This window comes from Lepidochelys olivacea, assembly GCF_965140295.1.
Source record: "Lepidochelys olivacea isolate rLepOli2 genome assembly, chromosome: 6".
NCBI classification, from domain to species: Eukaryota; Metazoa; Chordata; order Testudines; family Cheloniidae; genus Lepidochelys; species Lepidochelys olivacea.
In genome coordinates this window covers 66,991,003-67,011,265 of record NC_140416.1, presented here as the reverse complement: position 1 = coordinate 67,011,265, position 20,263 = coordinate 66,991,003, and the positions used below count along the sequence as shown (strand labels likewise).

The 20,263-nt window shown below is 46.4% G+C and overlaps 1 protein-coding gene across 1 annotated transcript in view; it reads left to right on the top strand.

Annotated features, from left to right (window-relative positions):
* The window catches only part of LOC311521871 (transmembrane protein 151B-like), a 35,828-nt gene extending 20,927 nt beyond the window's left edge, over nt 1-14,901 (top strand). The window contains exon 2 of the mRNA XM_084630544.1: nt 12,843-14,901. Within this exon, the coding sequence (XP_084486670.1) occupies nt 12,843-14,273 (1,431 nt within the window). The 3' untranslated portion in view covers nt 14,274-14,901. The remainder of the gene's footprint in view (nt 1-12,842) is intronic.
* The last annotated feature ends 5,362 nt before the right edge of the window (nt 14,902-20,263 follow it).

The following is a 20,263-nucleotide window of genomic DNA, read 5'->3' as shown; positions in this document are numbered from 1 at the left end:
AAGTTGGGCTGTTCAGAAATGCACAGTAGAGTGATAATGGGATTAGGGTTTAAAAGTAGGTGCTAGAAGGAATTTCACAAGACTCAGGGTACATCTGCACTGCCATGTAAGTTAGTGGGACTCAAGTCAGCGGACTCTGGGTTTGAGAACTCAGGGCTTGAGCATATACAGTGATTGCCAAACAGGGCCAGCCCACAACATTTTGGCACCTGAGGCAGGGAGCTCAAATGACAGCCCCATGCCCCCTTGCTTGGGCCAAAACTTTGAAAGGTCTCAATTCTGCCTTCTTCTTTTTCTACTCCTCTCATGGTACTGCTCTGCTACCTACCCCAATAAAGGAGAACTAACAACTTAAAAGGCTTTGTTCAAAAATTTTAGGTAACACTTAACTTTCAAATGCCTGAACAGCAAATGTAACTTTTCTTGTCTGCATAGTAAACACTGGCATTTTTATCTGTTTGAATAATCAAAGTGGTGGTTTCTTGATTGAAAAGATTTGAACTGCCTCCCGAAGGTCCACAGTCTGGGCCAGCTCATGCTCTATTGAGATGGTTGCAAGGCCGACCAGCCTCTCCTGTGTCATTGTGGAGCATAGATGTGTTTTTATTAACTTCAGCTTGGAGAAGCTGCGTTCTCCACTGGCAACTGTTACAGGAAGTGTTAGAAGTATGCGCAGAGCAACAAAAGCATTTGGAAAGAGAGTGGTCATCTTATTTGTGCACATATATTCCAGTACGGCCTTTGGAGTTGATCATGCTGAATTGTATCTTGAAAGGGCTTTCAGTTCATCACATAAGTCACTCGCATCAATATCGCGCATGTCATCATGTGTCAACACTGTCTCTAGGGCCCTGCATTGCTGGTGTAGGTCTTCTTCAGGTATAGTGAGGAGTTTTGGAATATCATACAACATCCCAAATACACCGCTGTGTTCCTTGAGCTGCAAGTTCTTCAACTGACTGTATTGCACAATCTAGCACCTGGTTAAAGAATTCAACTTTGAATTGTTGTTTGGGGTCTCTTATGGGATTATCCCATGCCTCGTAATCAAAATGTCTTCTTTTTTGGTGACTCTTGTATCCTCGAATGGGTGGGAAAATAGTTTCAGTGTGAAGTTCCTCTGCCAACTTCTGTGCACTCTTCAGAACATTTTGAAATCCCTCATCTGACCAGTAAGACTGTAGGTATGACTTTGCTTTGTCCAGTTGTTCCATTTCTCCAGATATATCAAGGTCAATACCTTGGAGTTTCTTGCTTACAACATTTATTTCAAACAGTATGTCATACCACAACACAAAGCCACACAGAAATTTGAAGTTATGTACGTTTCTGGTGATTCCAATTCCCTCTGCCACTATTCTCCCACGAACAGTTCCTGTCATAGCATTATCCTCCATAATGGCAACTATGGCATCATCCATCTTCCCAATTTGGTGTTTGATAGGCTTTTTCACCTCCACTCGACTTTCCCATCATGTGGCACTCACTGGTTTCAGCGTCAGAGAGGATGTTCCCAGATGTTGCTTCAAAATCTGCCATTGATGAGTTGATGCAGAGAAAAATACACAGATGCTTTGAATTACATTAAAAAATTCAGCAGCCTCACTCGAAGCTGATGCTGCATCACTGACCACCAAGTTCAATGAATGAGAACTGCATGGGACCAAAAAAGCTTGAGGGTTTAACTCTTGGATCCGTGTCTGTACTCCTCTGTTCTTTCCTCTCATGTTGGCACCATTATCGTAGCCCTGCCCTCTCATGTCAGCTATCGCAATTCCCGTATCTTCCAGCTTTTTAAGAAGCACATTTGTCATACCAGCTCCTGTAGTATCATCAATGTCAATAAATTCTAGAAAATGCTCTCTGACAGTCACCATTGCAGGGACATTTTCACTAGGTTCTGTTGTTGTTACAAAACTCACCATTAAAGCCATTTGTTCCGTATGGCTGATGTCAGGTGTGCAGTCCAGAATAACAGAGTAATAACTTGCTGACTTCAGATCTGCCACAATCTTCTGTTTGACTTTTGTTGCCAGTAACTGTATGATCTCATTTTGAATTGTTTTTCCAAGGTAATGGTGTGTGTACATTTCTTGGGTGGTGACTCTTCTTACATGCTCCTGGAGTACAGCATCAAACTCAGTCATCAGCTCCACAATTTTAAGGAAGTTTCCATTATTTGGCACATACCGCTGATGTGAAGTGCCATGCAGTGCTAGGTTTTGGGTAGCAAGCATTCTCACAATGGCAATGAGTCTTTTCAGAACATTTTGCCAGTGAAGCGACTCTGATGCAATCTTCTCTTGATGCTAATCATCTCTGGTGGCCTTTAACCTTAGTCTCATCTCAAGCTCTTTCCACCTATGGAATGCTCTCTGGTGATTTGCTGCCTTCTCATGGCATGCCAGATTTCTAGCCAGATTTTTCCAGCCCTTTATTCTTGTAGCACCCATTGTGGCTGGAACATTAGACTGGAAGAGTTTGCAACAAAAACAGTATGCAGCATTCTGGGTATTTCAGTACATTAAAACTTCCCCAAGGCACAAAGTCTTTGCCCTTGGATTAGGTAAAACGCTGCCACCACCAAGTGATTTAAACAAAGAACAGGGAAAGGACCACTTGGAGTTCCTATTTCCCCAAAATATCCCCCCAAGCCTTTACACGTGCTTTCCTGGGGAGGCTTGAGAATAAACAAGATGAGCACAAACCCCTTCAATTTTTAAGACCCAAAAACCCAATCAGATTCTTAAAAATCAGAACTTTATTAGAAGAACAAAAAAAGATAAGAGAACAACTTCGTAAGATCAGAATGGAAGATAATCTTACAGGCAGTCAGATTCAAAACATAGAGAATCCCTCTAGGCAAAACCTAAAATTACAAAAAGACACAAAAACAGGAATACACATTTCCTCCAGCACAACAAATTTACAAGCCAAAATAAAGAAAACCTAATGCATTTTCTAGCTAGGTTACTTACTAACTTTACAGGAGTTGGAGGGCTTGCATCCTTGATCTGTTCCTGGCAAAGGTATCACACAGCCAGACAAAAGCCTTCCCCCCCCTCCAGATTTGAAAGTATCTTGTCCCCTCATTGGTCATTTTGGTCAGGTGCCAGCCAAATTACCTTAGTTTCTTAACCCTTTACAGGTGAAAGGATTTTGCCTCTGGCCAGGAGAGATTTTATAGCACTGTATACAGAAAGGTGGTTACCCTTCCCTTTATATTTATGACACCTGCACTCTGACTAACTAGCTTCCTGTGCTTTCTTTCTTTTTCTGAATGCTGCCCCAGAGGAGTGTTTTCTTCTTTCATTCATGACTGCTGTTCTGTGCCAGCTATAGTGGCTCTCAACACTCAGTTGAAGGGGACACATAAGCAGGCTGGTAGCAGGGCCTGAGTGAGGGAAGATATCAGCTTCTTAAGGTCCTAACTGGCTCCTACTACTTCAGTTGACTGCCTGTTCTCCTCAAGTGGGTTCAGGGAAGCAGCGGGAAACAGGAAGCTCCCTGAGAAGCTGGTGTTAATCAGTCCAGGCTCCTGGAGGTGCTAGAGAGGTACATTAGAGGCTCCTCCTCCTCTCTCTTCCTGCAGCTCCTGCTGCTTTCTGTTATTCCCTCTCACCTTTTCTCGTGCCTGCCTGTTATGTCTCTTGTGCCCTCCTTCCTCCAGCACAGTGCTCCACCATCTCTGTGCACCTAGAGCAGAGAGAATACATATGCACCAGCAGCAGACACAATTTTCCACACTCTAGGTCCTAGTGGCACCCCTCCCGCCTAGTCTGGCACCTGCGGCGGCCGCCTCAGTTCACCTCATGGGAAGGCCAGCCCTGTTGCCAAATTTAGGTTAAGAATTTTTTAACCTGGGCCCAAACCTTAAGCTCTGGAATCCACATTGGAGTACGCAGACATGAATCCAACCAACTGTATCTCAGGCTTCCTAGCACCTTCCCAAAATGTGAGGCGCTGGCGGGCAGCTCGGCAGTGTTTTCTGACCCACCAAAGGTACCTGACAGAGATAATGACAGAGCAGGAGGAGGAGGAGGACACAGACATGGAAGACTTGAACTGGCTGATGCTGCTCATGACACTCGGTATAGCCACTGATATCCCCTCCATAGACCAGCACTTCTAAAGCAAGGCAACAAGAACAAATTGTTAGGGTCACATCATCATGGAGACCTGGGATGACCAGCAGTGGGTCCAGAACTTTCACACAAAGAAAACTGTATTTCTGGAGCTTTCTGAGCAGCTTGCCCTGACCCAACAGTGTAAAGATACATGCGTGAGGCTGGCCATGCCTGTCCACAAGCAGCTTGCTATAATCATCTGGAAGATGACTACCCCATCCCGCTACAAGGCAGTGGCCAATCAGTTTGGTATTGGAAAGTCGACTATGGGTAAGTGGCAGTGGAGATTTCTGAGGCAATCGCGTGTGTGGTTTACCACAAGTTGGTAGGTATAAAAGATATTCCTGAGGTAATTGCTGGCTTTGAGAGAATGGGGTTTCCAAACTGTGCCAGGCACACTGATGGGACCCGTGTACCCATAGTTCGCCCTCATCATGGAGCACATGAGTACATAAACCACAAAGGGTACTACTCCATTGTTATGTGGGCCCTCATGGTCCACAGAGATTGATTTGTCAATGTCAGTATTGGCTACACTGGAAAAGTTTATGATGTCAGGGTTTTTTGCTGATTGAGAGAGTCTATATTCATGGACAAGCTGGGACATTACTCCCACCACAACATTATTGTATATGAAGTTCCATCCCCACTGTTATTCTGGGAAATGCCATGTACCCACTTTTGCCTTGGCTGATGAAACCATACCCTGATCTCAGATGCCCTGGCAAAAGAAGGTTTAATTACATTCTTAGCAGGTGTAGAATGGTGGCTGAATGTGTATATGGCAGACTGAAATCCCGCTGGCGATATCTACAGACCCATTTGGACGCCAGTGTCGCCAATGCTGTCTGCATTTCTGTGGCTTGCTGCGCTCTTCACGATCGTTGTGAAGCCAGCGGTGCGCCATTTGCCCCTGAATGAACCTATGACTGCAAGGCCCCCTGAACTGGTACACTCAGCCAGAGAGTGCATCAAACACAGCTAGAGCTGGATGCACCCCGGCAACAAAAGTCAGGGACGCTTTGTGCTTCCACATTCCATGGGCCAGCTGAAGAGGGAGAATAGTACCTCTACGTGCTTGTTGGGGAGGGGGCATTGATTGCCCTGCATTGTACTTTTGAATGACATAACTGTTTATGTAATGGGGTGGTGTGGAGAAACCACTATGGATTGATGTAAATAGATGCTGTATGTATATAGCTGTAGTGAGACATGGGTTTTGCATACAACGTCCCACTTGTCCCTGCTCCTCTGTTTATCTTTATTATTTGAAATACGCATTATCTCATGTGTTGCAATGATGGCAATAAATATTCTTTATGAAAAAAAAACCCTTTATTTTTACACAGTTAGTGGAAAAGTCCAATATTAAACCACTGCCTGGCAGGCTAGCTGCCATTAGCCCGCTATAACACCAGCAACACCAAAAGCTTTAAAAGTATCCAAGAGCATCAACTTGTGCAAACAGTGAAATGATGTACAAGACACCCTATACACACACTGTTGTGTTTCCCGCCCACCGTTCTCCTTTCACGTTTGCCATTCACTTGGTGCCGGGGCAGGGACGTGGAGGTGTCCATGGGGGAGGGGTTCAGCACTGAAGACTGCATGGGGCACATTTGTCCATCCCAGCCACTGATAGGGCCCAAATGCATGGCCTACCCAGCCATGGAATTGTCCAGGCTGTTCCTGAATGCAGGCCAGGGTACCACGGAGGGCACGCAAGCCCTTGGAGCCTTTACGTTTGCAGCCATTCGAGACAGCTGCTGCTCAAACAATTCTCTCTGTTGTGCTCCATTGTCCTCCCTTCACCGCCTTTCCTGTTCCAGGAACTGTGAAGCATATGCCTGCTCCTGCACCACTACCCTGTCCTCAAGCTGCGCAGCCAGAGTGAGCCTTCCCGCTTGCCTTTCAGCTTGTCTTTCCTCTTGGAATAGGATGAGACTCAGAAGGTTACTGTCTCAAATAGCTGAGTGCAGGAGCCCAGAAAAAATCATCTTGGAATTTCAAAGACAGAAAATGTTCCTTATTGAACTTCAGTGTATTGGCAGAGGGCTGCTTCACACCACTGACGCTCCATAGACACGGCTGGGCAAGCCCCCACACTCCGTCCTTGCTCTATAGCGGGAGTGCTGGGCGGGCAGGTGAAGGGGGGCAAGTCCCTGTGCCCTGACCCTGCTTCCTGGCAGGAGTGCCAGGCAGAGGGGCAGAGCAGGGAAGCTGCGGCCCCCTAACCCTACTCCGTGGCAGGAGCACCAAGGAGCGAGGGGACTGCAGGTGGAAGGGGTGGGGAGGGTCCCCCACTTGTCCTGGCCCAGGGCCCCACTAAACTGTAATCTGCCTCTGCTTCCCAGTAAAAACTCACTTTTACATGCTTGTTTTACTGTTTGTATTTCCTGGTCTCCATTTGAAATTCCACAGGGTCGGGGAGGGGGGATGCAAGGCACTGACGTGCAATCCACCATTAGCAGATATACGCTGCTTCCCAGGGTTTGCATTGGTTCATAGAGCCGAAATCCCTCTCGTTCCTATATTAATAAATCCACATATAGACTCAGAAACTTACCAGGCTTCAGGGCAGCTTCTCCTTCTTCCATTTCTGCTGCTGGATCCACGGTGGGCTGTTCCTCTGGGCCGGGGGGGCATCAAAAAGCTCCTCTAAGTATGGCCCCAGGATGTGCTCAGTTGCTTCTGCAGCAAAGCCTCCTCTGGGGCTCATTTCATCAGCAGAGTTACTTCATTTGCCTCATTTGGTGCCTGCTGCTGGCTCCAATCAATTCCCATGCTGGCTACAGGGACCAGCAGGGCATCATCCCAGCTGACCAGGTCATTGTGCACCGCTCATTGCCCAGTGCTCAGTGCAATCCCTACACAGGGTCAAACTCATCATAAAATAGGTACAATGCTGGTGAGTTGCCAGAGGCGCATTTGTGATGCCTGGTTTTCCGGTATTTGGTCTTAATCCACTTAATCCATTCCCTGCACTGATCACCGCTTTGGTAAATTTCCAGCGCCGCCAGCTTCTTTGCTGTTTGCTGGTATGCATGGTCACTTCTGATACTCTTACTAATAAAATTAATTGTTTGGTTAAACTCTCGTGGCCTCACACAATAGATTAACCAAAATTGATCTGTGCTCCGGTAACCACAATGCAGCATGCTTTGTAAAGGACTTCTTCTGGTCAGTATCCATGGCAAACACTGCAGGTTCTCCAAAGGTTTGTTTGCAGATTGGCTGTCAGAATAAAATGCTGAGCTGTTGTATTAGAACAAGGTGGGGTGCTTCCTTTTCCCTGGAGTCGACTGATGATTCTTGGGAGAGAGAGGACAAATGAAGTCTGCGCATAGTGTTGTGGATACTTTTGGTGGACTCCAAGAACCTGAGTCCAGGGCAGTTGCATCTACACTGCAAAATGATAGGGCTCGAACCCTGGGTCCTGCTTTGACTTGGGCTTAGACCCTCTACTCTCACAGGCTCCTAGGACCCTGGATCCAAGCCTGAGAGATTTGAGTGTCAATGGAAGAGGGCTTAAGGCTTGAACCTGAGTCAGAACCTGGGCTTACATTGCAACATAGACATACCCTCAGTAGCTGGATCTGGACTCAATCATATACCTACATGGCTCCTGCTGTTTTGCAGTTATTGTTCAGAGTTCTGGGTGCTGGTTGTAACCACTTTGTTCCTCTCCTCAGAGTTCCCTAAAGGAGATGAGGAAAAATGAGCCTGATTTACATTTGTAATAAGGTCCCTTTACACCACTATGGAAGCCTAATGGGGCCTTAAAGTGGATGTAAATTACATTTTTATCAATTTGGTCCCTTTACACTGCCAGTGGTTGTCATAATTTCCTCCTGGAAGCATTCTGATCTCAGTTACTCTAGATTTACACTGGTGTAATTCCATTGAAATCACTGGAGTTACTCTGAGTTTACACCAGAGTGAGATGAGAATCTATGAAATTAGAATCTAGCCCCATGAGTCTAACTGTATGGGGCTCAGCCTCAAAGGAAACCACAAAGACCTCTAAAAATGACCTAAAATAGCTCTTCTGTGCCTAAAAATGAACGACTTTAAAGTCAAACCTCAGCCTTGCAAAGTTAAAAGCAAATGCTGCTGTCCCACCGGGAAAAGGGCAAACTCTACTTGCAAATGGCATAAAGCTCCCATTTCTAGCTCTGCAGGGTCATGAAGTATTGGACCTTAAACTCATCACTGGTCCAGAATTGAATCTTGCCTGTTGTGGGCCTCACACAATCAATATTAGGGGGAAACATCACATTTAGGGGGAGAAGGAGGCAATTTTTCTCTGATAGGCTGCTTTAAAACTGTTGGAAGCTGTGAAGAAGTTTGGAATGTTAGAGGTGGCCCCTTGGGAGATGGATTAGTTCCATTTTGCATCAGTGGGGGAAAAGCAGAGAGATGGTATATGTATCTTGGTGTGTTTCACTGTTTTTATTGCTACAACACTCTTACTACAAAGTGGGGCCAAAGGGCATCAGTAGCAAGAGGGAGGCCAGTACAGAGATATTCCTCAACCGTACACATCAGGTGTAAGGCTCTTGCTGAGTGTGCTCCTCCCAGCCCATACACTGGAGCCAGCCGGTGCTGGAACTCTCGCTGCTGCTGCTCTTTATAAAGAGACCGCTCAGTTGCTACAGTTTCTGGCTACTTGGCTTGATTTGTTTCTTATTACAGCCCAGCACAGCATGACATGCAACAGCTTCATTGCAACATCATCAGGGTGAGGATGCTAATCCTGTCCTCTCAGGGAACACAGGTGGGAGTGTACAAGAGTAAATTCTTTTATTTGTGATCTGTGTCCTGCCTTTTGAGCCCTCAAAGCAGGGGGATCTGCTGGATTTTAACTATTCACATATACACCATTAGCTACATAGCTTAAACCCTTTTTTTGGCTTCTTGCCAATATTGTTTTCAGCTTGTTACCATGCCACCTGGAACTGTGATTCTGTCAGAACTGAAAGTAAACATGGTATAATCTAGGCAGTTTCTGGATGGGAGACCTCCAAGACAATGCTACAGCACACATGGTGTTGATAATTTGGTAGGTGTCGCTCTTAAGAACATAAGAATGGCCATACTGGGTCAGACCAAAGGTCCATCCAGCCCAGTATCCTGTCTACCGACAGTGGCCAATGCCAGGTGCCCCAGAGGGAGTGAACCTAACAGGTAATGGTCAAGTGGTCTCTCTCCTGCCATCCATCTTCATCCTCTGATAAACAGAGGCTAGGGACACCATTCCTTGCCCATCCTGATTAATAGCCATTAATGGACTTAACCTCCATGAATTTATCCAGTTCTCTTTTAAACCCTGTTATAATCTGAGCCTTCACAATCTCCTCAGGCAAGGAGTTCCACAGGTTGACTGTGTGCTGAGTGAAGAAGAATTCCTTTTATTTGTTTTAAACCTGCTGCCCATCAATTTCATTTGGTGGCCCCTAGTTCTTATATTATGGGAACATGTAAATAACTTTTCCTTATTCACTTTCTCCACACCATTCATGATTTTATATACCTCTATCATATCCCCCCTTAGTCTCCTCTTTTCCAAGCTGAAAAGTCCTAGCCTCTTTAATCTCTCCTCATATGGGACCTGTTCCAAACTCATTTTAGTTGCCCTTTTCTGAACCTTTCTAATACCAGTATATCTTTTTTGAGATGAGGGGACCACATCTGTACGCAGTATTCAAGATGTGGGCGTACCACGGATTTATATAAGGGCAATAAGATATTCTCCGTTTTATTCTCTATCCCTTTTTTAATGGCAGGTTTCAGAATAACAGCCGTGTTAATCTGTATTCGCAAAAAGAAGAGGAGTACTTGTGGCACTTTAGAGACTAACCAATTTATTTGAGCATAAGCTTTCGTGAGCTACAACTCACTTAGGGCCTAATAACATCAGCCACACTATCAGAGGCTCGTTCACCTGCACATCCACCAATGTGATATATGCCATCATGTGCCAGCAATGCCCCTCTGCCATGTACATTGGTCAAACTGGACAGTCTCTACGTAAAAGAATAAATGGACACAAATCAGATGTCAAGAATTATAACATTCATAAACCAGTCAGAGAACACTTCAATCTCTCTGGTCATGCGATTACAGACATGAAAGTTGCGATATTACAACAAAATAACTTCAAAACCAGACTCCAGTGAGAGACTGTTGAATTGGAATTCATTTGCAAATTGGATACAATTAACTTAGGCTTGGATAGAGACTGGGAGTGGCTAAGTCATTATGCAAGGTAACCTATTTCCCCTTGTTTTTTCTTACCTCCCCCCCCCCCCCCGACGTTCTTGTTAAACCCTGGATTTGTGCTGGAAATGGCCCACCTTGATTATCATACACATTGTAAGGAGAGTGATCACTTTAGATAAGCTATTAGCAGGAGAGTGGGGTGGAGGGAGGTATTTTTTCATGCTTTGGGTGTATAAAAAGATCTTCTACACTTTCCACAGTATGCATCCGATGAAGTGAGCTGTAGCTCACGAAAGCTTATGCTCAAATAAATTGGTTAGTCTCTAAGGTGCCACAAGTACTCCCTTTTTTAATGATTTCTAACATCCCGTTTGATTTTTTGACTGCCACTGCACACTGTGTGGACGTCTTCAGAGAACTATCCACGATGACTCCAAGATCTTTCTCCTGATTAGTTGTAGCTAAATTAGCCCCCATCATATTGTACGTATAGTTGGGGTTATTTTTTTCCAGTGTGCATTACTCTACATTTATCCACATTAAATTTCATTTGCCATTTTGTTGCCCGATCACTTAGTTTTGTGAGATCTTTTTGAAGTTCTTCACAGTCTGCTTTGGTCTTAACTATCTTGAACAGTTTAGTATCATCTGCAAACTTTGCCACCTCACTGTTTACCCCTTTCTCCAGATCATTTATGATATTACCTGTGAGTCAGCTCCGGGCTGCTGGAGGCACAGGACCTGGTTCTGGTTTACATTCCTCTGGCTTCATGCTGCTCTGGCAGTCCTCTGCCAACTCTGGGGCATGGCCAGAATGAGTGGGTGGAAAACCACTAAAGAAGAGTGCTCCCAAGGCTTCTCAGCAACGGAGCGCGGATTCAGAAATTCAGCAGTTGCAGAATGCAAGGGCCAAGACAGCAGCCAAATTGTCTTCTCATTCATACACTGTGCAACCCTATCAATTTCAGTGGGATTGCACAGAATGTACATGAAGGCAGAGGTTGGACTATGTGTCCTTATGGGGTGTAACAGAGAGTAAGTGCCTTGTGTGGGCTATCGGATCTGGGGCCCAAGCACAGAGGAGTGAGCAGGTATTGTGCCTCTGCTTATCCTCACCCCTGAGCACATGGGCGAGGTGAGAATGGGTGAAGCATTGACTCTGCCCCTCAATACATGAGGATAGTACAAGGACACAATGAGACAATATTGGTCGGCATGATCGACACTGGCCTCAGCACACTGGCAGCCTAACCATTGTCATGTTTTTTGTAGGTATCGCAGCACAGTAAAGTTTCAAGGAAGAGTTTGAAGGAGGATAATGAGGTCGCTTTGCAGGTGGTTACAGAGAGCACCTCCCAGGCATGAGGGTCAACAGGGGAGGAAGCACAAAAGGTGCTTGTTTGAAATTTAACAAATGGCAGATAGAGGCTGGCTCTTGGGCTGGTCAGAGGCAGGAGATGACTTTTCCATACTGAATAAGAGATGATAGGTAGGGTGGGAACAGTGCTTAATATGTGCCAGGGCTGAGCACCGGCACCTCTAGGCTTGGCAATTCATAGCCCCGGTGCCTCTGGGCTTGGCAGTTCATAGCCCCGGTGTCTCTGGGCTTGCTGCATCAGTTGTGAATGTAAAAAAATTGCTTGAGCCCTGGCACCTCTTTCATTACAAATTAAACACTACATGGGATGTTGTCATGAAGGGCCTGAAAGCGAAGACAAGCAGCTTACATTTGATACAAAAGAGAAGAGGGAGTCCATGAAGGGATACAAAGAGAGGGGTGACATGGTCAAAGAGACAGGATAGGAAATTATCTTTGCCTTCTGAATGGATATGAAGAGGGCACAATTGCCTTTGTCAGAGAAAAGGATGTGGCAGTAATTGGGATGCGAGATGATGAGAAGACTGGATGAGAGTTTTAGCTGTGTGTATGGATAGGAATGGCCATATCTTAGAGATGTTAAGCAGAAAGAATCTACAAACCTGGATATGAGGACCTAGACAGAAGTCTGAATCAAAGATGACATCTGGGTTATGGGCATGAGTGACAGGAAGAATGGTGGTGTGAAAGGAGGTAGCAGAGAGAATTTTGGAAGAAAGATCTGTTTTAGCCATATTGGGCCTGAGCTGACGGCTAGACATCCACAAGGAGATGTCAGAGAGACAGGCTGCAATTTTAGTTTGACCAGAAGGAGAGAGGTCTGGAGTAGATTTGCTGTTGGTACAGGCCAGCACCATGTTACTCCCATTGTGGAGCAAGGAGAGAAAAGGGAAGGTGTTGTGCCTTGGAGAGACATTTCTGAGGCATAATGCCTTATGGGGCTACTCCTGTGACTGCAGTTTACACAGACCACACCTTACTGAGGGCTCTGCCTACAGGCCCAAGCTAGCCCTAAGGCATTCAGTGGCTAAGACAAACACAATCTTGAAGGTAAGAGTCATGTATTATGTAAAATGATGCCACTGACATAAATTACTCTTTCTCTCGCTTCTCAGCAACGCCCTGTCAAGCAGTCCTTGAGTGCCTCCATGTGCAGAGAATCCCACTGGAAATGCCTCCTCCTTTCCGTCCTTATGTATGGCTGCCTGGGTGCTGTGGCCTGGTGTCAGCTAGCCCGAGTCACCAAGCTCAGCTTTGATAGCTCCTTCAAAGGCAAGTCTATGATCTACCATGATAGCCCGTGCTCTGATGGCTATGTCTACATCCCCCTAGCCTTCCTCACCATACTGTATGTGGCCTACCTGGTGGAATGTTGGCACTGCCATGCCAAAAGTGAACTCCAGTACAAGGCGGATGTGGACAGCATCTATGACCGTATCAACCGCATGCAGCAGGCCACTCCCTGTATTTGGTGGAAGGCCATCAGCTACCACTTTGTGCGACGCACCCGGCAGGTGACCCGGTACCGCAATGGTGATGCCTATACCACCACACAGGTCTACCATGAGCGGGTCAACACACATGTGGCTGAAGCTGAGTTCGACTACTCTCACTGTGGATTCAAGGACATTTCCAAGGAGCTGCTAGGCCTGGAATGCTACACAGCCACAAAACTGAAGTTCACCAAGTGCTTCAGCTTTGCCAACACAGAGTCAGAGAACGCCTACCTGACCCAGAGGACTCACTTTTTCACAGAAATTGAGGGGCTGGATGACTACATGGAGGTCAGGGAAGGCATGCAGCTCAAAAACATAGACTTCAAAGAGCTTATGATGGCCTATGGGGACCCAGAGCATCTCCCATGGTATGTGTCCCACTACACTTTCTGGGTGGCAGCTGTCTTGATGATCTCCTGGCCACTGCGGGTGCTCATAGAGTATCGGACTGCGTATGTGCACTACCGCATTGAGAAGCTCCTAGGCCTAGAGTACACAGTGCCCGGCATAGCAGAGGAGCCCCTTTATAGGTATTGCATGCCCCGGGATAACACTCAGGACAGCACTGAGCTGGAATGGCACATCTGTACCAACCGACAGCTGATCCCCAGCTACTCGGAGGCCATGCTCCTGGACCTGACAGACTCCCCTGTGTACAACGGCTACTCCATGCGTGGGTACAGTGAAATAGCTCATGGCTGTGAGCGCTGCAATCAGGCCTCCAGCACCTCCTCCATCTTCTCCCGCTACGCCTTCCACAGTGGCAGCGGAAACTCACACCTCTCCCTCAACACCAGCCGCTTCTCTTTGTGCCGGGTTCATGGTTCTCACAGGACAGGCCTCTGGAGGAGTTGCAGCAGCAGCATTGCAGACCGTGGCTGCCAGGATGAACAGTGTTGCTCTTACTCTAGCCAGCTCGCCATCAATGAAAACCCACCCACCTACCAGGATGCCCGCTTTTTCCCAGTGTTAATTGTGCACAGATCTGAAGGGCACGAGGGAAGGCGCTTCTACATCCGGCGCTCATCCTGCCTGGAGACATCTCTGTGATCAGGCCTTATGGCTCTAGGCTCCTCCCTCCCCAGGACAGCTCCACTGCACTAGTGCTGTTTGACAGAGATGGTATCAGCAGGGAAACCGTTAACTTCAAGACTGTGCCACCACACACTGGCTCCACAGGGCAAACTCTCCAATTCTAATTCCCCTCCCTGCCAATGCAAGAAAATATGTCCACTCCGACAAGCAGCTACTCATTTCTCTTCCTGCCACTTTCCATTACTTCCCCATCATTAGGTGCCCCTCTATTTTTTCCTCTTTCCTACCCTTCTTCCACTCATCAGTCACCCTTTTCTTTCTTCCCCTGTTTCTGTCTCCCCTCTCATTCCCATCTCCAGCCTCCCCTCACATTTCAGTCATTATACTTTGCACCACAACAGCAATTTCCACCTGAGGATCTCAAAGCGCTTTGCGAACATTGATGCATTTAGCCTCCCAACTCTCTTGTAAGGCAGGAAACTGAGGCCCAGGGAGGTTAAGCGATTCACCCAAGATCACACAGCAGGTCAGCGGCAGAGCCAGAAGCAGAATTCAAATCTGCAGATTCCCAGTCACCTGCTGTTACCACCAGACCAGGTTTATCTTTCCCTCCTCCTTCTCTCATTTACTCCCTCCCTCTTTCACTTCCTCCTGTTCTTCTCTGTTCATGCCTGTCTTCCTTTATGGCTGTCTCAGTTCTGCTCCCTAAGTTCTCATCATTCCTTCCCAGGGTTTTAAAGAGTGCTGGATCTTGCCTAATCAAAGTTTCTTCCTTGCTTTCCGGGTACAGCCAGTTAGTACTAGTAAAAAATGGTATCTACAAGGCACAAATTTAATGGATTAAAGTTTAACACATTTGTATAAACTAAGGGCCTGATACTGAAAGGTGCTGCACACCCAGAACTTTCACTGAAGGGTCAAGCCCCAAAATACTGAAGTTTACCAGTAAAAGGAAAGAACATGCTCCATCCCACCTTTCCTCCTACCCCATCACACTCCCGGGCCTTGTCAATAAACATTTCCTCCTGTTGCTAGCCCCAGTTCTACTCTTCACAGTTAGCAATGTTGGGGGCACTACTGTAGACTGAGTGCTGGTGGGCACCACCATTTTTAGCATTGTGACCCTGATTCCCAGTTACTCCATTCCCACACCTGGCACAGGAATGAGGTGGCCAAGGTGGCCTTTTGTCACCTTTGTCCTCCCCATATTCTGGGGCTGTTTGGGGGTTGCCACAGGCCGCAGTGTAAGTTAGAGCAACCTCAGAGCTGCTCTAACTTAAACTCTGTTTCCCATGCCTTCTATGGGCCCTGGGAAACAAAGAATAGCTGTAGCACTGTGTATTAAGCTACATCCCCTGCCCCATTCTCAGCCTCCCACTCCATGGCCCCAATATTAGGGGCTGGGAGCACAGCGCCTGTATCATAGAATCATAGAATATCAGGGTTTGAAAGGACTTCAGGAGGTCATCTAGTCCAACCCCCTGCTCAAAGCAGGACCAATCCCCAATTTTTGCCCCAGATTCCTAAATGGCCCCGTCGGCCCCCTAAAGGATTGAACTCACAACCCTGGGTTTAGCAGGCCAATGCTCAAACCACTGAGCTATCCCTCCCCCCTAGTTCTATGCTAGTTCTATGCTGGCCAGGAGGCCCTTTATATAGAGATATCCTTGGGGTGCTGTTTCTTCTCCCCATAAGGCCCCTTTATGCTGCCAGACCATGGTAGAGCTGCCTTAGTGTAATGCCAGATTGGCCCCTGTGTCATCTAATCCTGCTCAGAGCAGGTCTAAATGACACACTGGTTAAAACAGCGGCGGCAGCCCATGACACATCTACAACAGAGTGCTCTGCTACTGGTGGAGCTGAACTGCCGTTAGCAATAGTAGACAAGGCTCTAGGCTCTGTCAGTGGCACTCCGGCTTTCCCGTCTTGGGAGTCAGCATTTTTTAAACATTTCCTAGCTCCAAGATCTGAACAAATCAAAGGCGGCTGACCATTCTCAGGAACTGCTAAGGGACCATCTCAGAATGCAAACCTGCATGCAATGAGTGATTGTCTCACACTGAACAAGACCTAGAAATGGTGTTGGGTAGATCACGGACATTATGATTATCAGTGGCTTACAGTGGATATCAGAATGCACTACAGTATTTTTCAGAAACAATGTGTTTTAATACCACAGGGCAAATAAATAAAAAGCATTGTCCACTAAGAGATTGTTAACAAATGCTTACTCCCAGATCAGTTTCTTATATATCTACTTGTAATCTGAAATTTGAACTGCCTGTTTGGTATGTGTAGATCATATCTGTATCTATACATATACAGTGATTTCTTATGGCATTGACTGTTGCATCATGTAAAAATCCTTTCAGTTTAATTATTCTGTTTTTGTAATACTGCATTTATTTCAACACAAGAGAGATAGGGATTGCTTTCACATATACAACACAAAGTTAATCTGTAAATGATGGTGATTGCAATCAAAAGGTTGTCTCAGTCTACAGGAATTTATTTATTTCTATAAATGTTTTATGTAAGTGACTACCACTTTGAAAGCTAGGCACTAATTACAAAAGTTAGGAAACATGCGTGATGCTTTTAGTTTATTACCTTTAGAAAAAGTGCTTAGAGTTACTTGCTCCAGTGCTTAGAAGAGCCAGTTCTAGGTTTGGGGAGTTTTCAGAGATGTACTCACCTCAAAATCTCAATTGTGGTAAAATTCAAATCTAGGAAGAATTCAGACCTAGATTCACACTATAATGAGCCACCGAAACCTCAGATCTGAACAACGGTGCACCCCACCACCACTCAGAATAGGGGGAGATTTTAAATCCAGATCAAGAATCAGATCTGAGCCCTATAGCTTGAGCTCATCTCTAATTATTTTTTAGATGGAGCAGTTAGAATCATAGAATATCAGGGTTGGAAGGGACCTCAGGGGGTCATCTAGTCCAACCCCCTGCTCAAAGCAGGACCGATCCCCAATTAAATCATCCCAGCCAGGGCTTTGTCAAGCCTGACCTTAAAAACTTCTAAGGAAGGAGATTCCACCACCTCCCTAGGTAACGCATTCCAGTGTTTCACCACCCTCCTAGTGAAAAAGTTTTTCCTAATATCCAACCTAAATCTCCCCCACTGCAACTTGAGACCATTACTCCTTGTTCTATCCTCAGCTACCACTGAGAACAGTCTAGATCCATCCTCTTTGGAACCCCCTTTCAGGTAGTTGAAAGCAGCTATCAAATCCCCCCTCATTCTTCTCTTCCGTAGACTAAACATCCCCAGTTCCCTCAGCCTCTCCTCATAAGTCATGTGCTCCAGCCCCCTAATCATTTTTGTTGCCCTTCGCTGGACTCTTTCCAATTTTTCCACATCCTTCTTGTAGTGTGGGGCCCAAAACTGGACACAGTACTCCAGATGAGACTGTTTAAAATATGATTCCTTTTCTCCTTTACATACACACGCACAGAGTTAAATTGAGAGCATATGAAAGACTTAAGAACTGGAGGAGGCTGCAGCTTCCAGAAATACAGGAACTGGACACTTTTCAGCATTATTTCCTACTAGAGGAGGCAAGGCCGGCTCTAGGCACCAGCAAAACAAGGAGGTGCTTGGGGCGGCACATTTTTAGGGGCGGCATTCCGGCGCCGGCCATGCAGCCCCTAGAAATGTGCCCCAGCTCGCCTCTGCCTGCTCCCCTGAGCGCGCCACCGCCGCTTGGCTTCTCCCCCCTCCCTCCCAGGCTTGCCGCGCGGCAAGCGAGGAGAAGCCGAGCGGCGGTGCACTCGGGGGAGGCAGCGGTGGTGGAGCAGAGGTGAGCTGGGGCAGGGAGCGGTTCCTCTACCCCCCACCCCATTACTTCCTGCGCTCCCCCGCCCCACCCTCACTCACCTCCGCTCCGCCTGCTCCCCTGAATGCGCTGCCCCTCCCTCGCCTGAGAGGGAGGCGGGAGAAGTGGAGTGGCGGCATGTTCAGGGGAGCAGGCAGAGTGGAGGTGAGCTAGGGTGGGGGGTTGGGGGGGGAGCTGCAGGAAGCAATGGGGGGGGGAATGCAGCACGCCCGGGGGAGGAGGCGGGGCCGGGGCGGAGTTGTGGGGGCACGAAAAAGAAGAGGGGCGGCCAAAATTTTTTTTTGCTTGGGGCGACAAAAATCCTAGAGCTGGCCCTGAGAGGAGGTGATGGAGAGGTAGAGGAGAGGGGGAAGGGAACACAAAAGGAGACAGAAAAGGGATGATAGAGACATACACACTGAGTGAAAGGAAGGGGCTCAGATGTGTCTAAAGAGCTCTCAGCCGGTTACAGTGCGAGTTCCCCCAACACAATTAAAATGTGATTCAGTCTTGGAGTGTAGCTGGAGCCTATGTCTCTGAACTCTGCGAAAACCCCAGTCACATCCAAGGCTCTAGCACAGTCAGTCTGGGGACGTGGTTAAAAGGATATTTAGGTGCAAGACTGAGACTGACCCGTGTTTCAACTATGTCAAGGGACAGCCATATGTTAAGTGGGTCCCTAGACATGGTTATTACTGTGCAAAGTTATTATATGATGTAAACAAGTTGTAACAAATCCATTATTATGATGGGCTGGGCAGAACGTGGGAAACAACTGTTGCCAAACCAATTAATTTAATCTTTTCAGGGAAGTGTTCACTAGATATATGTACTACCTCCATCAGAATATCCCCCATCTCCTTGGATATATCTTTGGCAGGGCTTGAAAAGCCCTAAAGATTCCCACCAAGTTTCCCTCCCCACCCCTTTGAACATGCCTTGGGGCATAATTGAGGAAGCTACACCTTAGCTTAGCAGGCCCACACAGCTGGGCTAGCTTCAGAGTCATTCATGCTATTTGACAAAACAAAAAGCCCAATGCAGCTCCCATTCTCATTCTGACCTGGGGCTGAACATGCTGGTTCAGCCATCCCCCAGCCAGCTCAGGAAGTATCTGAACAGTCATTCTGGATCTCCTTCGCCGCAGAGCAGAGCTACTCCTGCAACTTGAATGTCACTTCACTGTCACTCTTGCCAGCACTTCAATTTACTAATGCAGGATGACAGGCCTATCTTCTAACAACTATGAGAACAACTTGTGCCCTTTGAAGCTAAAGTCAGAGAATGGAAAGGACTGGACATTCACATCTGAGTGTGAACTAAGTCAGCTGTTTGGAGACCACCTCATTTAAAACATGGGGAATGTGTGTAAAACTGCAGGGGAATAGCAGCAGCAACGACAAAGATGGATGTAATCTAGTAGCCTTTGCAGAATTTGGGACACTAGAGTGAGGCCTTTATTTTTCAGCCATCGGAGAGAGGCTGCGATGGTAATGAAGACAAAGCTGTTTTCTCTTTTGATGGACAGTTCTTCTTTTGTAGGCTCATTTTTCAGCAACCCTCATAATTAGAGCTGGTTGAAAAACAGAGCAAAAAAAATCTGGCCAATATTTGAAAGAAAAAATTTCCTCTTGCCTTTAGAAATTTGTCAACACTTTGACCAGCTCTGTAGTTGCTCAAAAAAACAAAAAAACAAAAAAACAAAAAAAGGGGGGGGGGGAATCATGAAAATTTCATCATTAAATTTTTCACCAACATTTTGAAATTTAAAAAAAATTCAACATGCTCGACTGGCACTTGACTCTCTGTAGGGCTGAGCTCTTTCTGCCTTTGCCAAAATGCATATAAAGCATCCAATGGGTCAGGTGAAACATAACACCACAATATCAAAATAGAGGAAGGAAGGAGATAGATTAATTATGAGTCGTTGTGGTGTGTCCTTTATAAATTGATGTGTAATGAACATTGTCATTGGTAGTCTAGGGCCAATAGTACAAGGGCACCGATACACAAAATCATTGATGCTGAAAAGCAAGGAATGTTTGTTCATGATCCTCTGAATCTTAAAAGCATTCAAAAGTCACAAGTTCTTTTTGATTTCTTCATGGTAATATAGCACTCTCCCGTAAGTTTTCCCACAGCAGTCTGCAGTCCAACAGGCAAAGTATCCAGGATT